The 19,143-nt window shown below is 35.9% G+C and overlaps 1 protein-coding gene across 10 annotated transcripts in view; it reads left to right on the top strand.

The window, feature by feature from the left end:
* The window catches only part of LOC134528074 (E3 ubiquitin-protein ligase TTC3-like), a 170,326-nt gene that overhangs the window by 81,795 nt on the left and 69,388 nt on the right, over positions 1 to 19,143 (top strand). For 7 of the 10 annotated variants that reach the window (XM_063361300.1, XM_063361302.1, XM_063361299.1 and 4 more), the window contains exons 18-25: positions 1,709 to 1,821; positions 5,006 to 5,124; positions 5,988 to 6,220; positions 9,710 to 9,964; positions 13,886 to 13,931; positions 17,056 to 17,315; positions 18,055 to 18,164; positions 18,489 to 18,654. In XM_063361300.1, coding sequence (XP_063217370.1) covers positions 1,709 to 1,821; positions 5,006 to 5,124; positions 5,988 to 6,220; positions 9,710 to 9,964; positions 13,886 to 13,931; positions 17,056 to 17,315; positions 18,055 to 18,164; positions 18,489 to 18,654 — 1,302 coding nt within the window. The remainder of the gene's footprint in view (positions 1 to 1,708; positions 1,822 to 5,005; positions 5,125 to 5,987; positions 6,221 to 9,709; positions 9,965 to 13,885; positions 13,932 to 17,055; positions 17,316 to 18,054; positions 18,165 to 18,488; positions 18,655 to 19,143) is intronic. The other 3 variants (XM_063361307.1, XM_063361306.1, XM_063361304.1) reach the window with 1 other exon arrangement.

Genomic DNA, 19,143 nt, shown 5'->3' with positions numbered 1-19,143 from the left:
TCTTGAAAATGGTGCTGTGTATCTTCAAGATCAGAACTTTTTTCAAGCGGGTCTTCTTCTATTGCTTGTTGATATTGAAGTTCTGGTGATGAAGGGTCAGATAACTTTTCGACTCTCAAAAATTTTGATAGCAAATTTGCAGATTTTTCAGTTTCGGCTTGCTTTATCCGTTTCCTTTTTAAGTTTTGTGCACCAGACAATTTTTTTGAAGACTGTGACATGTTTTTTAATCTGTAAAAGACACATTTAACCATCACTCGTTACATACATGATATCAGGAAATCAGTGACATAGAATAGGATATACTTGAGTTAAAGATTCATATGTTAACATTTAAATAAGTTAAGATTATTATCGGAAAATAACTGTACTAAAATAACGGAGATAATTTCAGAACGATTGTGAACGTTTAGAACAAGTAAACGTTAATAACATTTCAATGCAATGTATATGTATGGAAATTAAGTGTCGCCAACGTCTTGTCGCAATATGTATTTCTTATTCGTTAAAACAAACATCGCCGAACATGCACGAAGACGCCATATTTACAAAACTTTGGATACGTTGCTGTTAATATGCGATTAATCGGTATCCGCATCTGCGCTCCACTACTAGAAAGGAACTTATATAAACAATACTTACCTACTTCTGTTTTCTATTAAGAATTCTTCTGTAATAATCTAACGACACACGCACTGTACAACACAGATATACACTCGCGCATGTTTGAATGACTTGGCAATTCAATAGACAATGCTTGCCTAGCGAAACAAGTGACGGACGAAATTTAACCCCGCGCCCCATTTGCCCCTAATGAACGACTGGAAATTGGAAGACTCAGGCGCCAAGCAGTTCAAGTAACGGGCGGATGAAGCGCCACTGTAAACTGTGGGACACAGGATGTAAATAAACAATTGCTAGTAATGTAATACGAATGAGCCACGTTAAAAGAGCTGGCGTACACATAATCATTATTAATTTGGATTCATTCAATTTGGAGATCTGACACCGTGACTTAGGAGGGCGGGTACCTCAATTCGTCCATTTTCCCGTGAGACCGATCGTCACCGTCGTTCGTCTCATGTGTCGGTTGATTTTGGCGCCCCTCCCTTGATGGCGCCCGGTGCGGTCGCACCGCTCGCACCGCCCTAGGACCGGCCCTGCTGCAAGGGGTGGAAATTAAGTAAGAAATAAAAATCATAACTTTTTTAAATAGATATGCTATTAAACGCATTATAATTTATTGTAAAACTCTTAAACTTTATCTAAAACTTTTGACTAAAACATTTTCGATAAAACTAACTATTACCTTAAAAACAAGGGTTGAAATTAAAAAAAAAAGTTAATACTTCCTTAGTATCAAAGGCATTGGAATTTATTTTTAAATATCTTAATATTACCTTAAACCTCTGTCCATGCTGTTTATTTGTATGTCTATTGTCCAGTGTATTTGGTTTTGCTTGTTTTTGTGTGATTGTATGTGTCCTGCTTATTGGATAATGTTTTATAACTGTTGATTGGCATGTTACAAAAATGTATAAATCAGTAAATGAATTTGCATATCACCTCCCTTGAAGACCTTGATGTCAGTGACATATTAAGCTTGATCCATTCCATTTATCATGTTTTTTTTATTGTATGCCTAAATGTGATTACTGATGGATGTACATGGAAGTTGGCAGAACTTTACCTATGTTTTTGTTTTCAGTGGGATCCTTCCAAGCCGTTCTGTGGTTTTGAAGAAGTCAGGAGACCTAACAGATTTCTACCAGAGAGTGTAATAGAATGCCCTGAAGATGAAGTAAAGGAATTTATTTGCTCGTGAGTACCTCACCATATTTTTTTAGAATGGAGCAGCAGCAGTATTACAGAATTTAGTTTTGTCTATTGGTTTTGTCATATGTCTGTGGTCCTCTAGTTGTCTGTTTGGTTGTTAATGTTCAAAATTCCATCTCAATATCTTTTTTTTTTTGCTTGTAATGCAAATAGCTCATCTGATTATTGCTAAATAAATGAGATAGCGCTTGCATAATACGTGTCTTTACAGTGTTTAAATTACATAGTTAATAAATCACAAAACTTCCACATGAGAAAAACAAAAATTTATTTAGCTTTTAGATACTGAAACATGTTTTATAATTATATATTCGTCAGTGTTTAGATTATACAGATATAGTTTATGTATCACTTTATTTGAAAATAGGTTTCTGAATGAAACAAGTTATTTCTAGATGGAATAGATACAAAACTAGATTTCAATATACGCTGCAATTGGGCTTTTGCCTTGGTTAATGTTGTGTTATGAAAAAAAAGTGCATGGGTGAAGTAAATGAAGATATTTTTATTTTAGAAATCTTGTAAACATATTGTATTTGGAATAGTCTTTCTGTACTCAAGCAACTTAGAGGTCCATGGGAAGGAACGGGGGGGCAGCCCTAGGTAAGTTGTTTATGTCGACTGATTGGTGCTGACTGCTTTCTGGCACCTTTTTTCCTCTGATTTGCATTCCCTCCCATCAAGTTGTTGACTGATAAGTGTAAATTTCAGCAACGTAGTTAAGAGCAAGGATATTCTTCCAGTATATGTGATAGCATAAGAGTTGTATATTATGTACCATGTTTTCTCGCATAATCGTCGCACATTTTATACTAAAATCAAGTTTGAAAAGTAGGGGTGCGATGATTATGCAGAAAAAAATTTTTTTGTTAGGTAAAGTTAATCATAAAAACAAAACCCGTTCATTGAAAGTACATTTATTTTAAAAAAAGGTGGCGGATACAAGAGCACGCCAAACAATTTATATTAATAATTCATGCAACAAAAACCTTTTTTCAACTTTAAATAGAAAAAACAAAATCTGTGACCCGAACGCAAGCCACTTGAATATGTGACGTGAACTAGCGCGTAACTATCGTCGTAGTACACACTTACCATGAAAGAGTGTGGGCAATCAAATGTAGTTAACTCAGCACTCGACAGATAGCGTGCGTTGTATGCACTCGACGAGATATTGATATTCGACTACGTGTGTGCGCTCTATACGGGAAGCAACATAACCAAACATGAAAGATGCCAACTAGCGCTGGCTACATTTTTATAAGCAGTACACCGCGGCAATGCAGATGAACAGATAGGTTATAACGTTTAAAAAGTCTTTAAAAGAAAATTTACACATCAGACAGCTTCGTATTTCCGTTAATTAAATAAGTAAAATTGTTAATTTCCGAATAAACATTAGATTTCTACTTTAAAATACACCGTTTTATACGGAAAAGATACCTACACAAAGCGCTCTGAATCTAATGTCGTGACCAAAAACATCATGCAATGTTTACGTGAGAAGTTTTTTTATTCAAATTTTGACTCCCAAAAATATGGGTGCGACGATTATGCGAGTGCGACAATTATGCTTTAAAAGAGGGTAATAACAAACATTTGTACTAAGATTATTTCATTTTGACTGCTGAGAAAAAGCTTTTGAAAATTAGCTATGAATAAGTATTGCGTATTATGTATAACTAGAGACCTGAAAAATTATGAGGTTATTTTTCCTTAAAAGTGGTATTTTTTATCAAATTTTGCTAACAAAAAGCAAGGTCATTTAATATTGCTTGTTTTTGTTTAAGACTCTGCATAAAAAAAACTGTATTTGCTTTGAATAGTGATGGGCAATATGGATAAAAACAGGCACCAATCCAATAACCAATACTTTTTGACAAAAAATATTTTACTGCATACAATTTGTGCATAACTCAGTGCACATTATGCCTTTTGACTAATAATTAACAAGCACATCATTCAAGAATAATTTTAAATTACAGAAAAATTAGAGTAAAGGTTGCCTGCAGAACTAGTAACATGTAAATTTAAAATGGGTATTACACCTGAATAGACAAACTTATTTTACTTTTTCCATGGCTATCGGTTGAAACATTTGTATTGAAAATTGGATATTTTGGTCAATACTGATATTTATTAAAATAATTACATGGTAGTATTACTAGCTCATAAACAACTTTATGAAAATTCTATTTTTAAAAGGTCTTATCTGACTGCATGTAATAATAAAGTTGCAGAAAAATCATGTCACTGTGAAATTAAGTCATCAAAAGACAGCATAAAAAACACTTCAACATTATTTATGGCGCCACTTTCGTCAGTACGAGTGTTTTACATGGCATCTTTTAAAACTTTAAGCAGATATCAATTTAAAAATTTGGTTTTGCCACTGTAGTGGAATAGTAGGTGATAGTTGCCTTAGCTGGTAGCTGCAGTGAAGAGGAGAGGACGGAAGTGGGAGGATTTTCCAGACACACCCAGGCCAGCTCGGGAGGCAGGGATAAGTGACACATTTTAGAGGCAGCTGAACTCTTCCTTTAGCCGACAGCACAGTTAAGAGTCCAAAGTGCTGGGATCTAGAGCACAAAAAAGTACAAAATGGCTGCACAGCAGGAAATGTGGAGAGTTGTCAATAAAATGAAAACAGTTGAAGATGAGAAAAATTTAGTATAGACCTTTATTGTTTGTAATTAGATTTGATTTTCTCTATGGTGTACCATTTTGATGATACCTTTGACAAATAAGTTGTGAAAATGTATTATTCATAAAATAAGAGCTTATTTGTGGAGCAATTCTTGTAAAAGAGTGAACTAAATATATAAAATCCCATTTTAACTTCAAAGCATCTTAAATTTTTTAAAATTTTTTTTTTAGCTTATGATCACAAATTTCTCAGGTCTCTACATATAAAATATATTATAAATTATATTTTTCAATGTACTTTTCTTAATAATGAGAAGGCCCATTAAAACCATTAAACAATTTTTGAACACTATTTTGTACTCTTCTAGAGCCAGTGTACCATAGGTGGCTGCCTGGGTCTTTCAGCCCTTGCTGCTCTACCGATGGTTTAGCAGAGTAGAACATTCAGACACAGAGAGGTATTTTGTTTTTTTGTAATTGTATTTGTGTTCTTTTGGTCATTAATGCTGGTATGTGTTTACAGGTACATATTTGAATACCTACGAAGTGCAGATTCTCAAACTGTTCAAGATGTAGATGAGAAATGGATAGAAGATTCAGAGGAGCTGAAAATGGATTTAAGTAGAGTTATAGATTATCAGCGTGAGTATAAATTTCATGTTAAAGATATTTATTATCGTTTTAAAGCCATCAGTGTTGTCAATGTTTGTCTTGAATTTAATACAGTCATCACAGTCGTAGGTTCTTTACTGGTACTGAATTCAGCAAATTTGTTCTAAAAGTTTTAACATTAGAGAAGCCAGGGTAATTAAACTGTCAGACCACTTGCCTCCCACCAGGGAGATCAGGTTTCAACTTCCCAGTGGGTCAGACAAAACCCTGATCCTCCGCAAGTGGGAAACATGGCTGACAGTGATGAGAGCTGGTGGGTTACTCCTGTTTCTCCCACCAGAACATTCGGACAACACTCTTTAATCACTTGGTAACCTCATCATCTTTAATGATCCCAGTGTCATTCATTTAAACAATTTGTTCTATATCTTTTTGAAAAAGTCTATGATCATGTTGCGGCGGCCCACGTAATCCCCAAGGTCGCTCGGCGATAGATAAGAGCGCCGAGGCGGGACGATGCGCGGGGAGCGGAGGGGGAAGGGCGGTAGCGACGACCCTTGTAATCTGACCAGGCATACGTGGAATGTCTTACGTCAGTGGATGGCACGTGGCCCGGCGCATGACGCCAGTGGTTGTACAGGACTGCCAGCCGGCTCCGAACCTGGCATCGTGGTCTGGTCTCTCGCGTTCGTAACATTATTTTACATTAAATTCTTAAATTATACATGCCTTTGAGATGAATTACTACCAAATCTTTATTTGCGAAAATTTTCGCTTTTATTAATTCTACTTAGTTTTATCAGTTTTGTTGTGTGGATCATATATTTTATAAAATTAAGATTGAATTAAACATTTAATTTTTGTCACTAAACAAACTTGTACCTATTTTTCAGCCCATATTAGTGAACTTTTATTGATTTCAAAGTCTTTCGTTCAACTGGAAAACCATTTTGGGCTGGCGGAATTTGTTCCTGTCATGTATGATATGCTGAAAGAAGAATTGCATGAAAGTTTTTCTTTCATATTTTCTCATAGCGAAGAAAATCAAGATAATATTGACATTTACAACTCTCAAGAAGATCTTAGCTATGATGAACCAGAGAGCAATAATTGCAATGAAATTAAGGTACTGTTATTTGTATTTATAATTTCACCTGATGTGTGTTTGGGAGTTGATTGTTTATCACATTTTGTATAAAGTTGACTTGTTTATTTTGGTGGCTTCTAGAACTATATGTAAATTCATTTATTTGTTTATTTTTCAAGTTCTTGATTATGAGTTCAATTGGTTGATATACATCTGGATTGAAATGATATTTTTTTGTCTATCTGTCTTTGAAGTAATTGATGTGCACTTGTTAAAAGTTTTGTAGATGTGGTCTAACTGGGAAGCCAAGAGGTAGTTGGACATTCTATGATTGAAAGTCTTTGATCTGAAAATTATTGGGCTGTTAATTTCTTTAGCTTTGTAGAATTTGCAAACACCTCTAGAACAGTAAAATTACTAAAGTGTTTTTCCTTCCAAATATTGTCTGGTAGTAATAAATGATTATTTTAAGAACTGTTGCTAGCACTTGAGAAATATGTAGATGTTATGAAAAAAAAATATTACATGGAAAAAAGTTTAAGTTTTTAATTTTTCAAATAAATCATATTATGTCTTTTATTTTGTATCTTTTAACTAGCTAAAACTTAATAGTTGTCTGCAAAAATATACTTATTATTGTTAATTTGTTCAAGAGTTTTATATATAAACAACCCCCCCCAACTCGAAGTAATGTTCTAATTCGTTCCAGGAAAACATAGTGCTAATAAAAACAGCGATAATCAAGTACATTTTCACCATAAGAGTGCATGTTAATCAAAATTAATTGGTTTTCCAATCAGGTAAGTGTGCCTGCTGACTACCATTTTAATCAGGACACTTCTCCCTTTAAAATTAATTTAAAGTTCAAATACATGTCTAAATAAATATAAAGTACATTTTAAATAAATGTTGAATAACAGTTTGCGACTAAACAATCTTAAATTAAATTTAAAAATTTCATGTACCACATTGTTTACCTAATATGGTGTGGGCATAGTATTCCTAAGTAGGTGCTAACAACATTTATGAGTTAAAAGCTGTTAATATTATTAATATAAGATATATATTTCAGTTCTATAAGAATTGAAAAATTAAAAATTCTATTGTTTGAAAGATTATTTAACCTGTCAACATAATTCCTGACTCTTGTTTACTTAATGTGTGTCTGCCATTATTTGCTTCTAGCATATCCTAGTAGGTGCAAGATAAACTAACCCTGAAAGCTTCTAACTTTACTCTCCAGAGCTGCTGCAGACATGCGGGTTGGGGTAAAATAAACCGCTGAACACACGGGTGTCGTCGGATATCAATATGCAAAGAAGGAAGCCAATAAGCTATTAAGGAACTAGCTAAATGTTGGTTTTTTCATCACATTACTAATTTGTTGCTTTTTAATCAGTGCAACACAAGTGCTATTGCTATTGTGTGTGCACAGAAATGAAAATTCATGTAAGAAAACAGCGCTCATTTAACTCTATTACCGTGCTACTTCAAATCATGTTGTAATTTATTGGCATGTAACTTCGAAACAGCACTAATCAAACAGCATTACTTAGAGGGGTGGGTTTACTTGTATATATTTATCACAATGGTCTTGTGTGAAACTATACCACATAAACTAGTATTAAATATAACAAGAGTTTTACTTAGTTTTTGCTAAACAAAATAATCTCTTAAAACAATCAGATGTGGCCAAGGTTTAAAATGGTACGTACTAATTGTTAGGCTATGTCATTGACCAGTACAGAACCTAAAACACTTGCTTTCCCATTATGATGTAATTTTTTGTTGATGAGACTATCAACTCTAAAACATTACCATGGCAATATTTGGAGGATTTGTAAAATCTCCTTCATTTGATACATAATTTTAACAATTCACTTTGTTACATTTCACTGTTAATTTTATTTTATTTTCCAAAATTTGGGTTTTTTAAATTTACTTAAATTATAAAAAAAACACTAATGTGGTTCCATCCCCCCCCCCCCCCCCCCGCCCTCCTACTCTATAATGAGAAATGCATCCAAATCTAAGTACTAATACTATTTTTATTCAAGCTTGTGTTCAACCATATTGTTATGTATTTATTGGGGCTTTCTTGGCTGGGCAGAAAATTACGTATTTGGCAGGCCACAGTTTTTTTCATGGTATTTTTTGATATCATTTCTTTATCTACTCTTTCATCCTCGCTTGTTCATATGTTTAACTGTGGTGTTGGTATTGATAGGATATTTATGTACAGTAGCTTTTAATTCAAATCGATATTTTGGACATACACCATTGCTAGTTTGAACTGTATGTCATAGAGAAAACCCAAAGAACGGACACAGGAATATGAAAACACAAATACCCTGGAAACAAGCCAGAATCAGTCTATGTCAAGAGTTAAAAGTAAAGATAAAACACAGAATTCCATGGAATGAATTAGTAAGAACAATATCACAGCACCGATGAACACGGTGGACTTACAATGAAGAGAGAGTGGCAATAAAAAACAGTAAATACAGATAAACAACAACTTGGACAACACAGTGACAGCAAAGGTACCAACCATGATAGATAATAAACAGATAATCTGGTCAAAACACACACAATACAAGGACCCACATGCGTACTGTGTTTGTGCTTCATAGTGTTGTCAGTATACCTGTTTAATTTCATTGTTGTGTTTGCATTTGTGTCACTGTGTTTTTGGTTTTGTCTAGATTATTATCTGTTTATCATCATTGGGTTCCTCTGCTGTTGCTGTGTTGTCCAAAATTGTTCTTTGTATTTACTGTTTTTTGCTGCAACTCTCTTCATTGTCAGTTTACTCTTGACATAGGCATATTTTGGCTTGTTTCCAGAGTGTGTGTGTTTTCATCTTTCTGTGTCCATTCTTAAGGTTTTTGTCTGTGACATACAGTTCAAACTAGGAATTGTGTATGTCCAAATTAATGATTAAATCAATCTGCCCCATTGCAAGAATCATGCAAATTAAGATAAGATGCTTTTAAGTAGGGAACATTTCAATTTATTGCTGAGATGGTTGTAACTAGCAATTAGCTTTTCATTTATTGATGTGGTAACTGTAGCCCAAACTTGTTATTTAGCCTCGCCAACGTGTCGCCAACCGGCTGTTCCCTGGACCTTCCTCTATCACATCATCCTTGTATTTTCAGGAGCTTTCCCCGCTGTCTCCTTGCTAGCTATCCGCCCTCTGGCAAACCTTCCCTCACCTCTTTAGCAAGGAGTTCCTCTCCTATTCTAACTTGTCCAGCTCTACCCTGTCTTGCGAATCGAACCTCTGCCGTGGCTTTAGGGTAAGCAGCTATTACCTAGAAAAGTATTTTGTCATTCTAGGTTATCTACTTACCGCTACCTTTCAAAGCACGCAAAGCACTTATAAACTGCTTCATTGGCTTGTCATTTTTGTCCAACAGCTTTTGTGCTTTGGGTTTGCTGAAAATTGTGCTTTTTTTCCCCTTTGTTCTTACTGGAACTGTGTGTGGTGTGCGTTTAGTGAAAGTTCTTTGTTTGTTTTGTCAGAGTGAAGTAGACTGTAATGAGACTGAAAATATTAAGGATGAGACTATAAAAATGGGAACCAAAAAAAATTTTGACAGCGATAATTTGAGAGCAGAAGTAGAAGATTGTAACCAGGTATTAGTGGACGAAATAGATGTTGTAGAAGAATCAGAAATGTTCGCGACAGACGAACCTCAAAAAAACAGAAACAGCTTGAATCCGGATGCCACTGAGTTTTGCTTATCAGCAGATAGCAGTCTGGAAGTTTTCAAAATGGTGAGAGACTGTGTGTGAAGTTTTTGCATTGGTGCTATTTTCAAATAATGTAGTATGGTACTAATATTTTTAATGTTTTCCATTTTTGCATTGAGAAATTTTATTTTTATTTTTATTTTTTTATATAAATGTTAAAACCTCATTTACGATCCTTCACTTCTTAAGAAATAAAATTTCAGAAAGTAGTAAAAAAGAGATAGTAGATTTTGATTGTTTATAAGTAATATTGCTTAACTTACTTCCCTCTTAATTATCTTCAGAGATATGACTTTTATAATAATAAATTAATTGACTCTATATGCAAGCTGTTCTTTCTTAGTTTATTACCTCGTGTTATAATTGAATCAGAAGTGTTAGTTTTTTTTTTTTTAACTATATATTCTCTTTTTACATTCCTTGTGGTTTGAATTCACAAAATGGTAAAATTATGGTTGGTTGTTTTAGTGCATTTATTTATTTGTACCCAATATATTTTCTTTTGCAAGGCTAGCTTTAGAGATGTAATTAATTATCTTAAAACTTTTTTCACCCCTGTAGGGGTGGATGTCTTTAATTAAATATAGCCTAGTGTTTAAGTTAGCCAAAGACTGTACTAATAAAAAAATTCATCAACGTTTAAGTAGTTTTCAAGTGATGCCTTAACGAACAGACAAAGAAACAAACACACGCGCAGACAAAAATTCTATAAACTATATTTTTGAGTTTTAAATAAAGTTAGTAGCCATTTACATTTTTTTTTTTCTTCTCAAAATTTCATCCAATGTACAGACTTTTTACCTTATGGATATTTAGATATATGTAGTTAAAGGATTTTCCCAAAACTGTGTATTGTGCACCTGATGTTTAGAACTATTCTGAAAAATATATGGGCAAAAGAAACGAATAAAATAATACTTCTTTGAACAAAAACAAATTTCAACAAAAGTAAAACTGTTACAATGTATTGAAAGAAATCAAAACTGTTCAACGACAGTAATTTAGCTGACAATACTGGTACTTATTTTGTGTGCAAAGTTGTTTTCACATTATAAACTTCCAGATAACTCTTTATTTCTTTCACATAGCATACCTCACTTTTTTTAATTTTGTCTTTGGGGGTGGTGGGGTGTGTGTAAGATATTTGTCCTAAAAATTTGGTTTCTATCTACATATTTAACCGTAACCTACAAGTGTAAAATAAACATTGTTTAATATGGTGAGTTGCTCTCTATTTGGAATGCTTGTGTTCTTGCTTTACTTGATTTTTTAAGTTTTCCTGGCTTTTGTTTTTAAAGAGTGTCTGTAACTCCAGCTACACACCTGCCTCTGTCTCTCTCATGCACATGCACATGCACATGGGTGGTTTTTCAATGGTCATTTAGCTGTAGGCAATGCTTAGTAGGTTTTCTGAAATAGTGTACCTCGTACACTGATTTATTGGCAGTCGGACATCGAGCCAAGCAGGGTAACGTCCTGTCGTAGGCTCCCACCTAGAGCACCTTTTGGGTTGCAGTTGGCTGACACCAGTGTCTGAGAGAAGTCTGTGACAGTCTTCTGTTCTCTCCACACTATAGCCAGCATCGAGACAAGTGTATTTCAGCAGGCACGTAACATTAAGTAGTTACATGTTATGGGGCTAGACTGCTGAGTCTTCCAGTCTCAACTTAACGAGGCCTTTCTCCCAGCCACTTTGCAGCTGATGCTGCTACTGTTTCAAACGTGTGCGCGTTTGCCGACCTCCCGTCAGTCATAGGTCCCCTTCCCTTTTCCTCCCTTCCTTCCTGATGTGCCCTTTCTTCCCCTACCTCGCCGGGGTGCTTGTGCAGTGGCGTAGGCAGGAGGCTATATAGTGTTGGTCCGCCGTCGGACGGGGGTCTTCTTCGTCCTCAGTCCGTCGCAGCATTAGGGCTTTGTGATTCAGCTACTGCTGATGAATATTTTATCTGCGATGTGATAGGTTTGCCGTAATTAATCGCACGAGATCACGAACCGTCATGGTTTTGCAACGGCTGCGGTGTTAGAATAGTCTATGTAGTGCAAGGGTAGTCGTGTTTTTAACGTAGTTTATAAATTCTTCGTGCACCTTCCTTTCTTCCTTTTTTTTTATTCAAATTCCTGTGTTCAGCTACCTTTAATTGGTTCGATATTAGTGCGTGAAGGGCGCGGTGCTTCCACATCGAGCGTTTCAAAGCCATGTCTGGTAAGTGTGTATCTCAAGTGCCTTCTCTCTTTTTTTTGTGTTACAATTCCGTAATTAAATTTTTGCAGTGATCAGTACATTCTTAAATTATCTGTTATGTCTTCTGCTCTGTGTTGAGTCTCGCCCCTTCTGGGCTATGAAATAAATTTATCTTTATATAGCTTGTTCTCGCGTCTACAAAGTTGCTTGTTCGTACGTTCACCCCGTTATATTTCATAAATGCGGACGTTTCCATGTTTGTGAAATATGCCTTCTCACGTGGGTTATTAGTCTTTTGCTTGCCCATGTCATTTGCTGTAACATGTCACTAAAATGTTTTTTAATGTGTAATTGTATTTGCATATTACGCGTTTCTGCGCAATATATCCAATTGTATATCCATGTATATGCATTTGTTCAGCGTGCTGCGGCATTAATCTTTGTATTTCGTTAAAGTCATGTTATTTATCGTACATTATTGTGCTGTTTTCATATTTAATAACATATTTGCATTTTGAGGTATGTCTTAAGATAAAAGTTTTGTCACCTAATTTGGAAAATAAATAAGATTAATGTCTAGTTAATACAATTATGCTTGTTCTCTTGTTTAAGATCACTCAGCTATTATGTTCAGAACACCCGACTTTGGCTGCCTAAACCAGGAGGCTGCAACTGCGCTACTCTGCTAGACAGCAGCCTCCTGGGATCCCTAGGTCCCAGTAGCCTACACTTCCACGCTGAAAGACACACAAATACAATGCCCAATATGGACACAGGAATTTGAATAAAAAAAAGGAAGGAAGGTGCACGAAAAATTTATAAACTACGTTAAAAACGCGGCTACCATTGCGCTACATGGACCATTCTAACACCGCAGCCGTTGCAAAACCATGACGGTTCGTGATCTCGTGTGATTAATTACGGCAAACCTATCACATCGCAGATAAAATATTCATCAGCAGTAGCTGAATCACAAAACCCTAATGCTGTGAGGGACTGAGGACGAAGAAGACCCACGTCCGACGGCGGACCAACACTATATAGCCTCCTGCCTATGCCACTGCGCAAGCGCCCCGACGAGGTAGGGGAAGAAAGGGCACATCAGGAAGGAGGGGAGGAAAAGGGAACATCAGGATGGAGGGGAGGAAAAGGGAAGGGGACCTATGACTTGACGGGAGGTCGGCAAACGCGCGCACGTTTGAAACAGTAGCAGCATCTGCTGCAACTTTAGAGTCACTTTCACATTGTCCCATGTCACTTACAAACTCCTTTTGTAGTACGTAACTGTACACTTTGTGGTGTAAACATTACATATTGGGTTTTTGATGTAAAACACACTTAGCTTTCTAACCAATGATCACACAATGATAATACACTTTTTCCTAAAACTACCATGCCAAGAAATGATGCGGTCCAGGTTTGGTTCCTGGCGAGACCAAATCTGGGTGTTTTCCAAGCGGGAAACTTGGTGTGTGTTGCATTCAACTGTTGCTGTTATTATTTTACTGATCTGTAATGACCTTGATGTTGATGAGACATTAAACCCCAAGTCATTGAATTCCTAGAAGTACACAAGATGATTAGAAATATTTATAAATACCTCTTTCATGTTGCTACATTCCTGTGTGGTAACTAGTGTATTGTGCCAGTTTGTACTCTGCTGTCACTGTTTTCAAAAGTGCATATATGAACTAGCACGTTGTTAATGTGTATAGCTATGTTCGTAGTGCATCCTGTGATTAATGCACATTTTATGGTTTTAGGTGGCTGCAGAGGAAACCAACCTAGAACTTTGTAACAATTCTCAAGGTAATTTGTTTTTGTTAATTTATATTAAATATTGCTGCACATAGTTCCTGTCTTTAGAGCAGGTGTTTAATAACTTTTAACACAATAGTCAACAGTACATAGAACTTATTACTACAAGCCAAGATTTTATGGTATTATACGAAATCACAAATTTTTACACGAAATCTTAAGGGTATTATAAAACAGTTTTTTGTACAAAATATAGGTTATAGTGACACTACAGGTGATTCAAAACTACACCATTAATGCTTAGGATGTTGTGCAGGACAAAAAAACTTATTTTTCAAGATGGAATCCAAGTCTGTAAAAAGTGTGGTTTGAGAGCTGTGGGGAGTTGAAGTTTTGGATTGTTTTTGTGTCTTAGTTAGTTGTAAGACATGTGGTGCTAGTATGGGCTCGTCAGTTAATTTGGATGTAACATGTGCTGCAAATTTGGGATTATATGCGCCAATTAATTTTTGACATAAAATTTAATTTCACATTTTAATTTTAAATTGGTTGTCTTATTGTTCTCTCCCATTAAATATTTTTCCACTGGGTTCCTCAAGTGGTTCCCAGTGACTAAATTGAGAGTTTGCAAACCCTTCGCGGCGCAAGCAGCTAGACTCATTTTCTTTCAATATCGGGGCACGACCACATCTTGTAACTTTGTCTTATTTCGTGCTCCTTAGTGCCTTCCTCAGCGTGCCCCTTTCCGAGAGCTGGCCTGAGGTGAGCAACTCTTGTCATTGTCCTTTCTAGGGTTTCCGACCTGCTAGGCACGATCTGGGCTCCGGACAAGTCCACTTCCCATCAGGACAGCAGATTCCTCCCCTCTGCCCCCTCCTGCCTTTTCATGAACTTCACCGAGAGCACTGACCGGACCTTAAACTCGGCTCTCGGTGGGCCGAAATCAGGGATATCTCTGGCCGGTAAAAGGTCTGCCTTCACCATCTTGTGGCGAAGATACCACTACTATACTTAAGTTCGGCCAGTAGCGAGGCCTCTAGCGGCCGCTGCCACACCTCTCTGTCTTTCCCTTTCAGCCCGACAAAGCGCAGCCCAGTTGGATCCATAAGCGCCAGGCTTATGGGAGTCAGCTACACCCTCCCTCCTCGACTTTTGAGAACTAACCCTGAGTCTGTTTCGTCTGTGTCCCAACAGAGCACACTGCTTTTGGAGTGCAACAAGTTACCTCAGATGCCTCTTAAGCGAGGCTTCCACCCACCTTTGTTTTTTTTTCTTTTGGTCGGCGGAGTGATCTCTCAACCGCAACCTCCAGTCAATCAAAGGCCAGTTCCCCCACTTCCTATGCCTCCGGGATCCTAGCGCGAGTTTTAACTACGTGCAGCCCAAGGGATGATTGATTCATCCTTCTGCAGTTACTGTGGTTGTTTCTTTCCTGTGCTTCTTGCCTGCGAACCCTTTCGCGAATCAGTCTCACGGCAACTAGTCGACTCACTTAAGGGATGTGGTCCCATGGAGTCCAGGAGTGATCCCTAGCTTATTTATTTCTTGGTTTATATTCGTGTTATTTTTTTTACTAGGTAATCTTTTAGTATGACTCATGCATAGCTCCTGCGAGGGTTAATGCTTCTCCAGAGGAAGTGATTTTCATCATTATACCCCAGAATGTGGGGTTCAAGTGATGGTCCAAGTGTTCAGGTCTTTCTCCAACTCAAGTCCATCGCTAAATTCAGCCACTAGTTTACATCATCTTCCTGATATGAATTCCACACGTCTCTCCAGCTAGCTAACATTCGAGCCGTTACCTCCCGCTACCTCTTCTCGCTTCTAGTCAGTGCCAGTAAACAGTCAACATTATTTGATATTGTTAAATCAGAAATATTTACCTAAATTATACATAGTCCCACACTGGTTGAACTAACAAATGTTTTAAGGCAGTGTTTTAACCATGAACTACCCTAGTTAAATTTTAACATTAATTTTTTTGTGAAAGCTTGATTACAATATGTTTTAGTTGGTCAAAGGAAAATGTTAAATTTGTATTCCAGGTACAATTAATAATCTATTTGTAATCGATAGTTTGATGGCCAGGGCCATCTTTATTCTTTGCTCTGTGTAATTTTTTAACTCTTGGAGCTAATGAGGTTTAGTTTATTATTTAATCAGTTATTGGTTCTCTAATACTGTTTATATATAAAGTTCTGTCTGCAATCTTATGTAACTAACACTGTTAAGCAAAAAAAAAAGGAACATGTACCAAACCACACAATGAAGAATATAATGCCAAATAAACAGGGTAAACTTTGAAAGAAACCACCTTTTATTTATTTAACTGAATCACCACTCCATCAACTTTATTCGCCTTCTTTTGAGAGTAATAAAATTTGTTTAATGTTCGCCCTCATGTTTGCCTCGGGTTTAATTATACTCACCTTGTCTTTGCCCAAGCAGCTTCCTGGGCTTTTCATGAACTATTTAATGATGTACTCGAGAGAACCCGATGGGCGTAATTGAGTTCCAGCGAACTTTGATGCAATGTGTGGTGGCACCACCTGGATTTCACCTGACAACATCGTAGAATTGGTTTAGGGTAACCAGTCACCAGATTTTACTGTTTACTGTGGGGTTCCATGAATATTGTGTGTGTTCTACTGTGTAACAACATTGGAGGACCTTATTGCTCAAATCTATGCAGCGACTGTAATTCTGGGCACACAAGCACATACATGTGCTTCAATTTCTGAACTGCAGATGTTGTCGGTGTATTCAAGTAGTCAAAATTATGAAACCATTTTGTAATTTACTGTGATGTGATTGCTTGTTGGTTTTCGTGATGTTAGAACGTGCTCACCCAATATCACATCCAAACTTTTCTCAACCTTTGACTCCCCACAGTGTCCAAACCATGCTTTTCCAGGGATGGGTCTCCTCACGAGAAATGATCAAATCCTGTCTGGAACAATACTTTAATACTCTTCTAAAAGAATTTACATTAGATGAAGTGCAGAAATTATAAAAAAAAAGGCTTATAAATGATTTTTTTTACTGTATAAGTACATAATTTTAATACTTGCATGCTAGTATTAGTACTTGCATTTTTTTTTTACAGAATTGAGTGACTTATTTTTTATCTTTCAAAATAACATTTTTGCTTCGTTCTGTTTCATTCTTCCCTTAGAGTCAGATATTCAAAGCAGTGGAGAGGATTTGCTTTTGAGTGGTAATCTCCCCAAGAAATGGAGTACTGAAGATGGAATGTCAAAGATGCAGGCAGAATGGGATCCAAACACAATTGTGAAAAAATGGAGCACCAGTGATGAAGAATTAATACTAACTGGCAGCGTACAAACTACCAGCGTTCCACAAATTGATAATAAGTTTGCTTTGCCTGACGCAGCTTTTACTGCATTGGCTGATTTGCTAACACCATTCAGTGAGGTAAAAATGTTTAAACCTGAAAATAGAATAGTTTTATTGTGCGATTGTAAATAGATAACTTTTTTCAGTTTCCTGTTTAAGTAAGTAAAGGTATTTTTCTTAAGTTGCATAATTATGCACAGAGGCTAAGACAACTGGACCTGTGGATAATGAATCGGTGCTCATATATTTAAGTCATGCTGGAGTGTTATTTTCATATCTGCCATGCAATCATTAGTAATCACTTATCATAGTCACCCTTTTGATTCCTTGTGGCTATTACCTATCAAGCACCACAACCCGTATAAGTAATGTGCAGAGATGTATGGAGTTATTACCTTGGTTAATAAAAAATTATTCAAGGCTTTTAATCATTAATTTCAAGTGTTAATATAGGCACAAATGAACTAATTGTAGTGTTACAATGCTAGATTGTGACCTTATGGCCTTTTTAAATTGACTTTGTGCTCATTAGATAATCAGCTGGCATGAATATTTTTTTTTTCTTTCAATTATGTGCTCTACGTGAATTTTCTTTTTCTCTCAATTTACGTATTATGTGCTCGACATGAATTTTTTTCTTTCTATTCATTATGTGCTCCAATTGTTAGGGTGGATTTGTTTAATTTTTTTTTCTGAATACTTGTGTGTTGTATTTTAATTAAAGAAGATAGTAATGTTCATACTTATAAGAGATCTGCATGTCTTGTTTCGCACAAAACCGTTTTGTGAATTGTCAGAATTTTTTTTTTTCTCCAAGGATCGACAGGCCATATGGACTGGTGTGCTGCAGTGGACAGCTTCAGACAGTCTCTCTTGTGCTGTTACGTGCTCTGTGTTGTGTGGCAGCAAAGTCAAGCACATCAAACAGTAAGTTGACCAGCTAAATTCGTAATTAAGTATTACCAATAATAGTTTCAAGGGAAATAAATTTTCTAACACCTACACCTCAATGCTAATGGATATTTTGGTTTGTTTTACTTTCTTTTCTAACCTGCGGTGTCACTTACTTTTTACTTCTGTGGATCTTAATCATTTACAATTATTATCCTTAATTTTTAGTTGATATATAATCAAATTTTCGTGAATTTTTATATTGTTTAGTTCTTGTTAATAGTTTGTCATTATTATCTAATAATATTGTAAGCATGTCCACACGTGTGGAATTTACGTTGCTTCTGATGGGTTTTCCAGCCATGCTGCTTTATGGCCTCGGGAAATGATAATGCAGCTTGTGTCGCATGACTTCGTTGAGACCGTTGGATTTGAATTGCTTTGCAAGCTTTCAGAAATTGTCATTTTTGAGCCAGCAGTTGGTGAAGATACAAATTCGCTGGCACAAGACTTAGGTTCTAACTTTGTAAGTATTCGTGATGTGTGTAATTTTTCAAAATGTGTAATATTTGAATTTGCATAAAATTTTTGTTAGTTGATGACAAGTTTGTTTAGGTAATGCTGCAATCATGTTTTAAGATTCTAATTTTTTCCCTTGTCTTATCTTGCTCATCGTTTGCAAACTTGCAAAAAGGCATGTGAACTCTTGTCACTAATGTGCACTCATAAGGGAAGTGTGACAATGTCCACATTATGGAAAAGAATGTAAAGTTCATATTCACCAGGGTTACAACTTGGATAGTATGTTAAATACAGTTGTTCATATGTTATAGTATGTTGTGACAAACCTGTAAAATAACTTTTACAATATACTGGGATGTTCAAAGAGTTTAATAAAGACATCAGTCATTAATGTTTATTTTTTATTTTTTGGTAAATATTCTTTTGTGTTTTGGCTCGCCAGAAATTATAGAAAAAAATTTATAATGAATTATAAAAATAATTTTCTTTGAAT

Source organism: Bacillus rossius, chromosome 1, assembly GCF_032445375.1.
Source record: "Bacillus rossius redtenbacheri isolate Brsri chromosome 1, Brsri_v3, whole genome shotgun sequence".
NCBI lineage: Eukaryota > Metazoa > Arthropoda > Insecta > Phasmatodea > Bacillidae > Bacillus > Bacillus rossius.
This window is presented reverse-complemented; position numbering and strand designations above follow the sequence as displayed.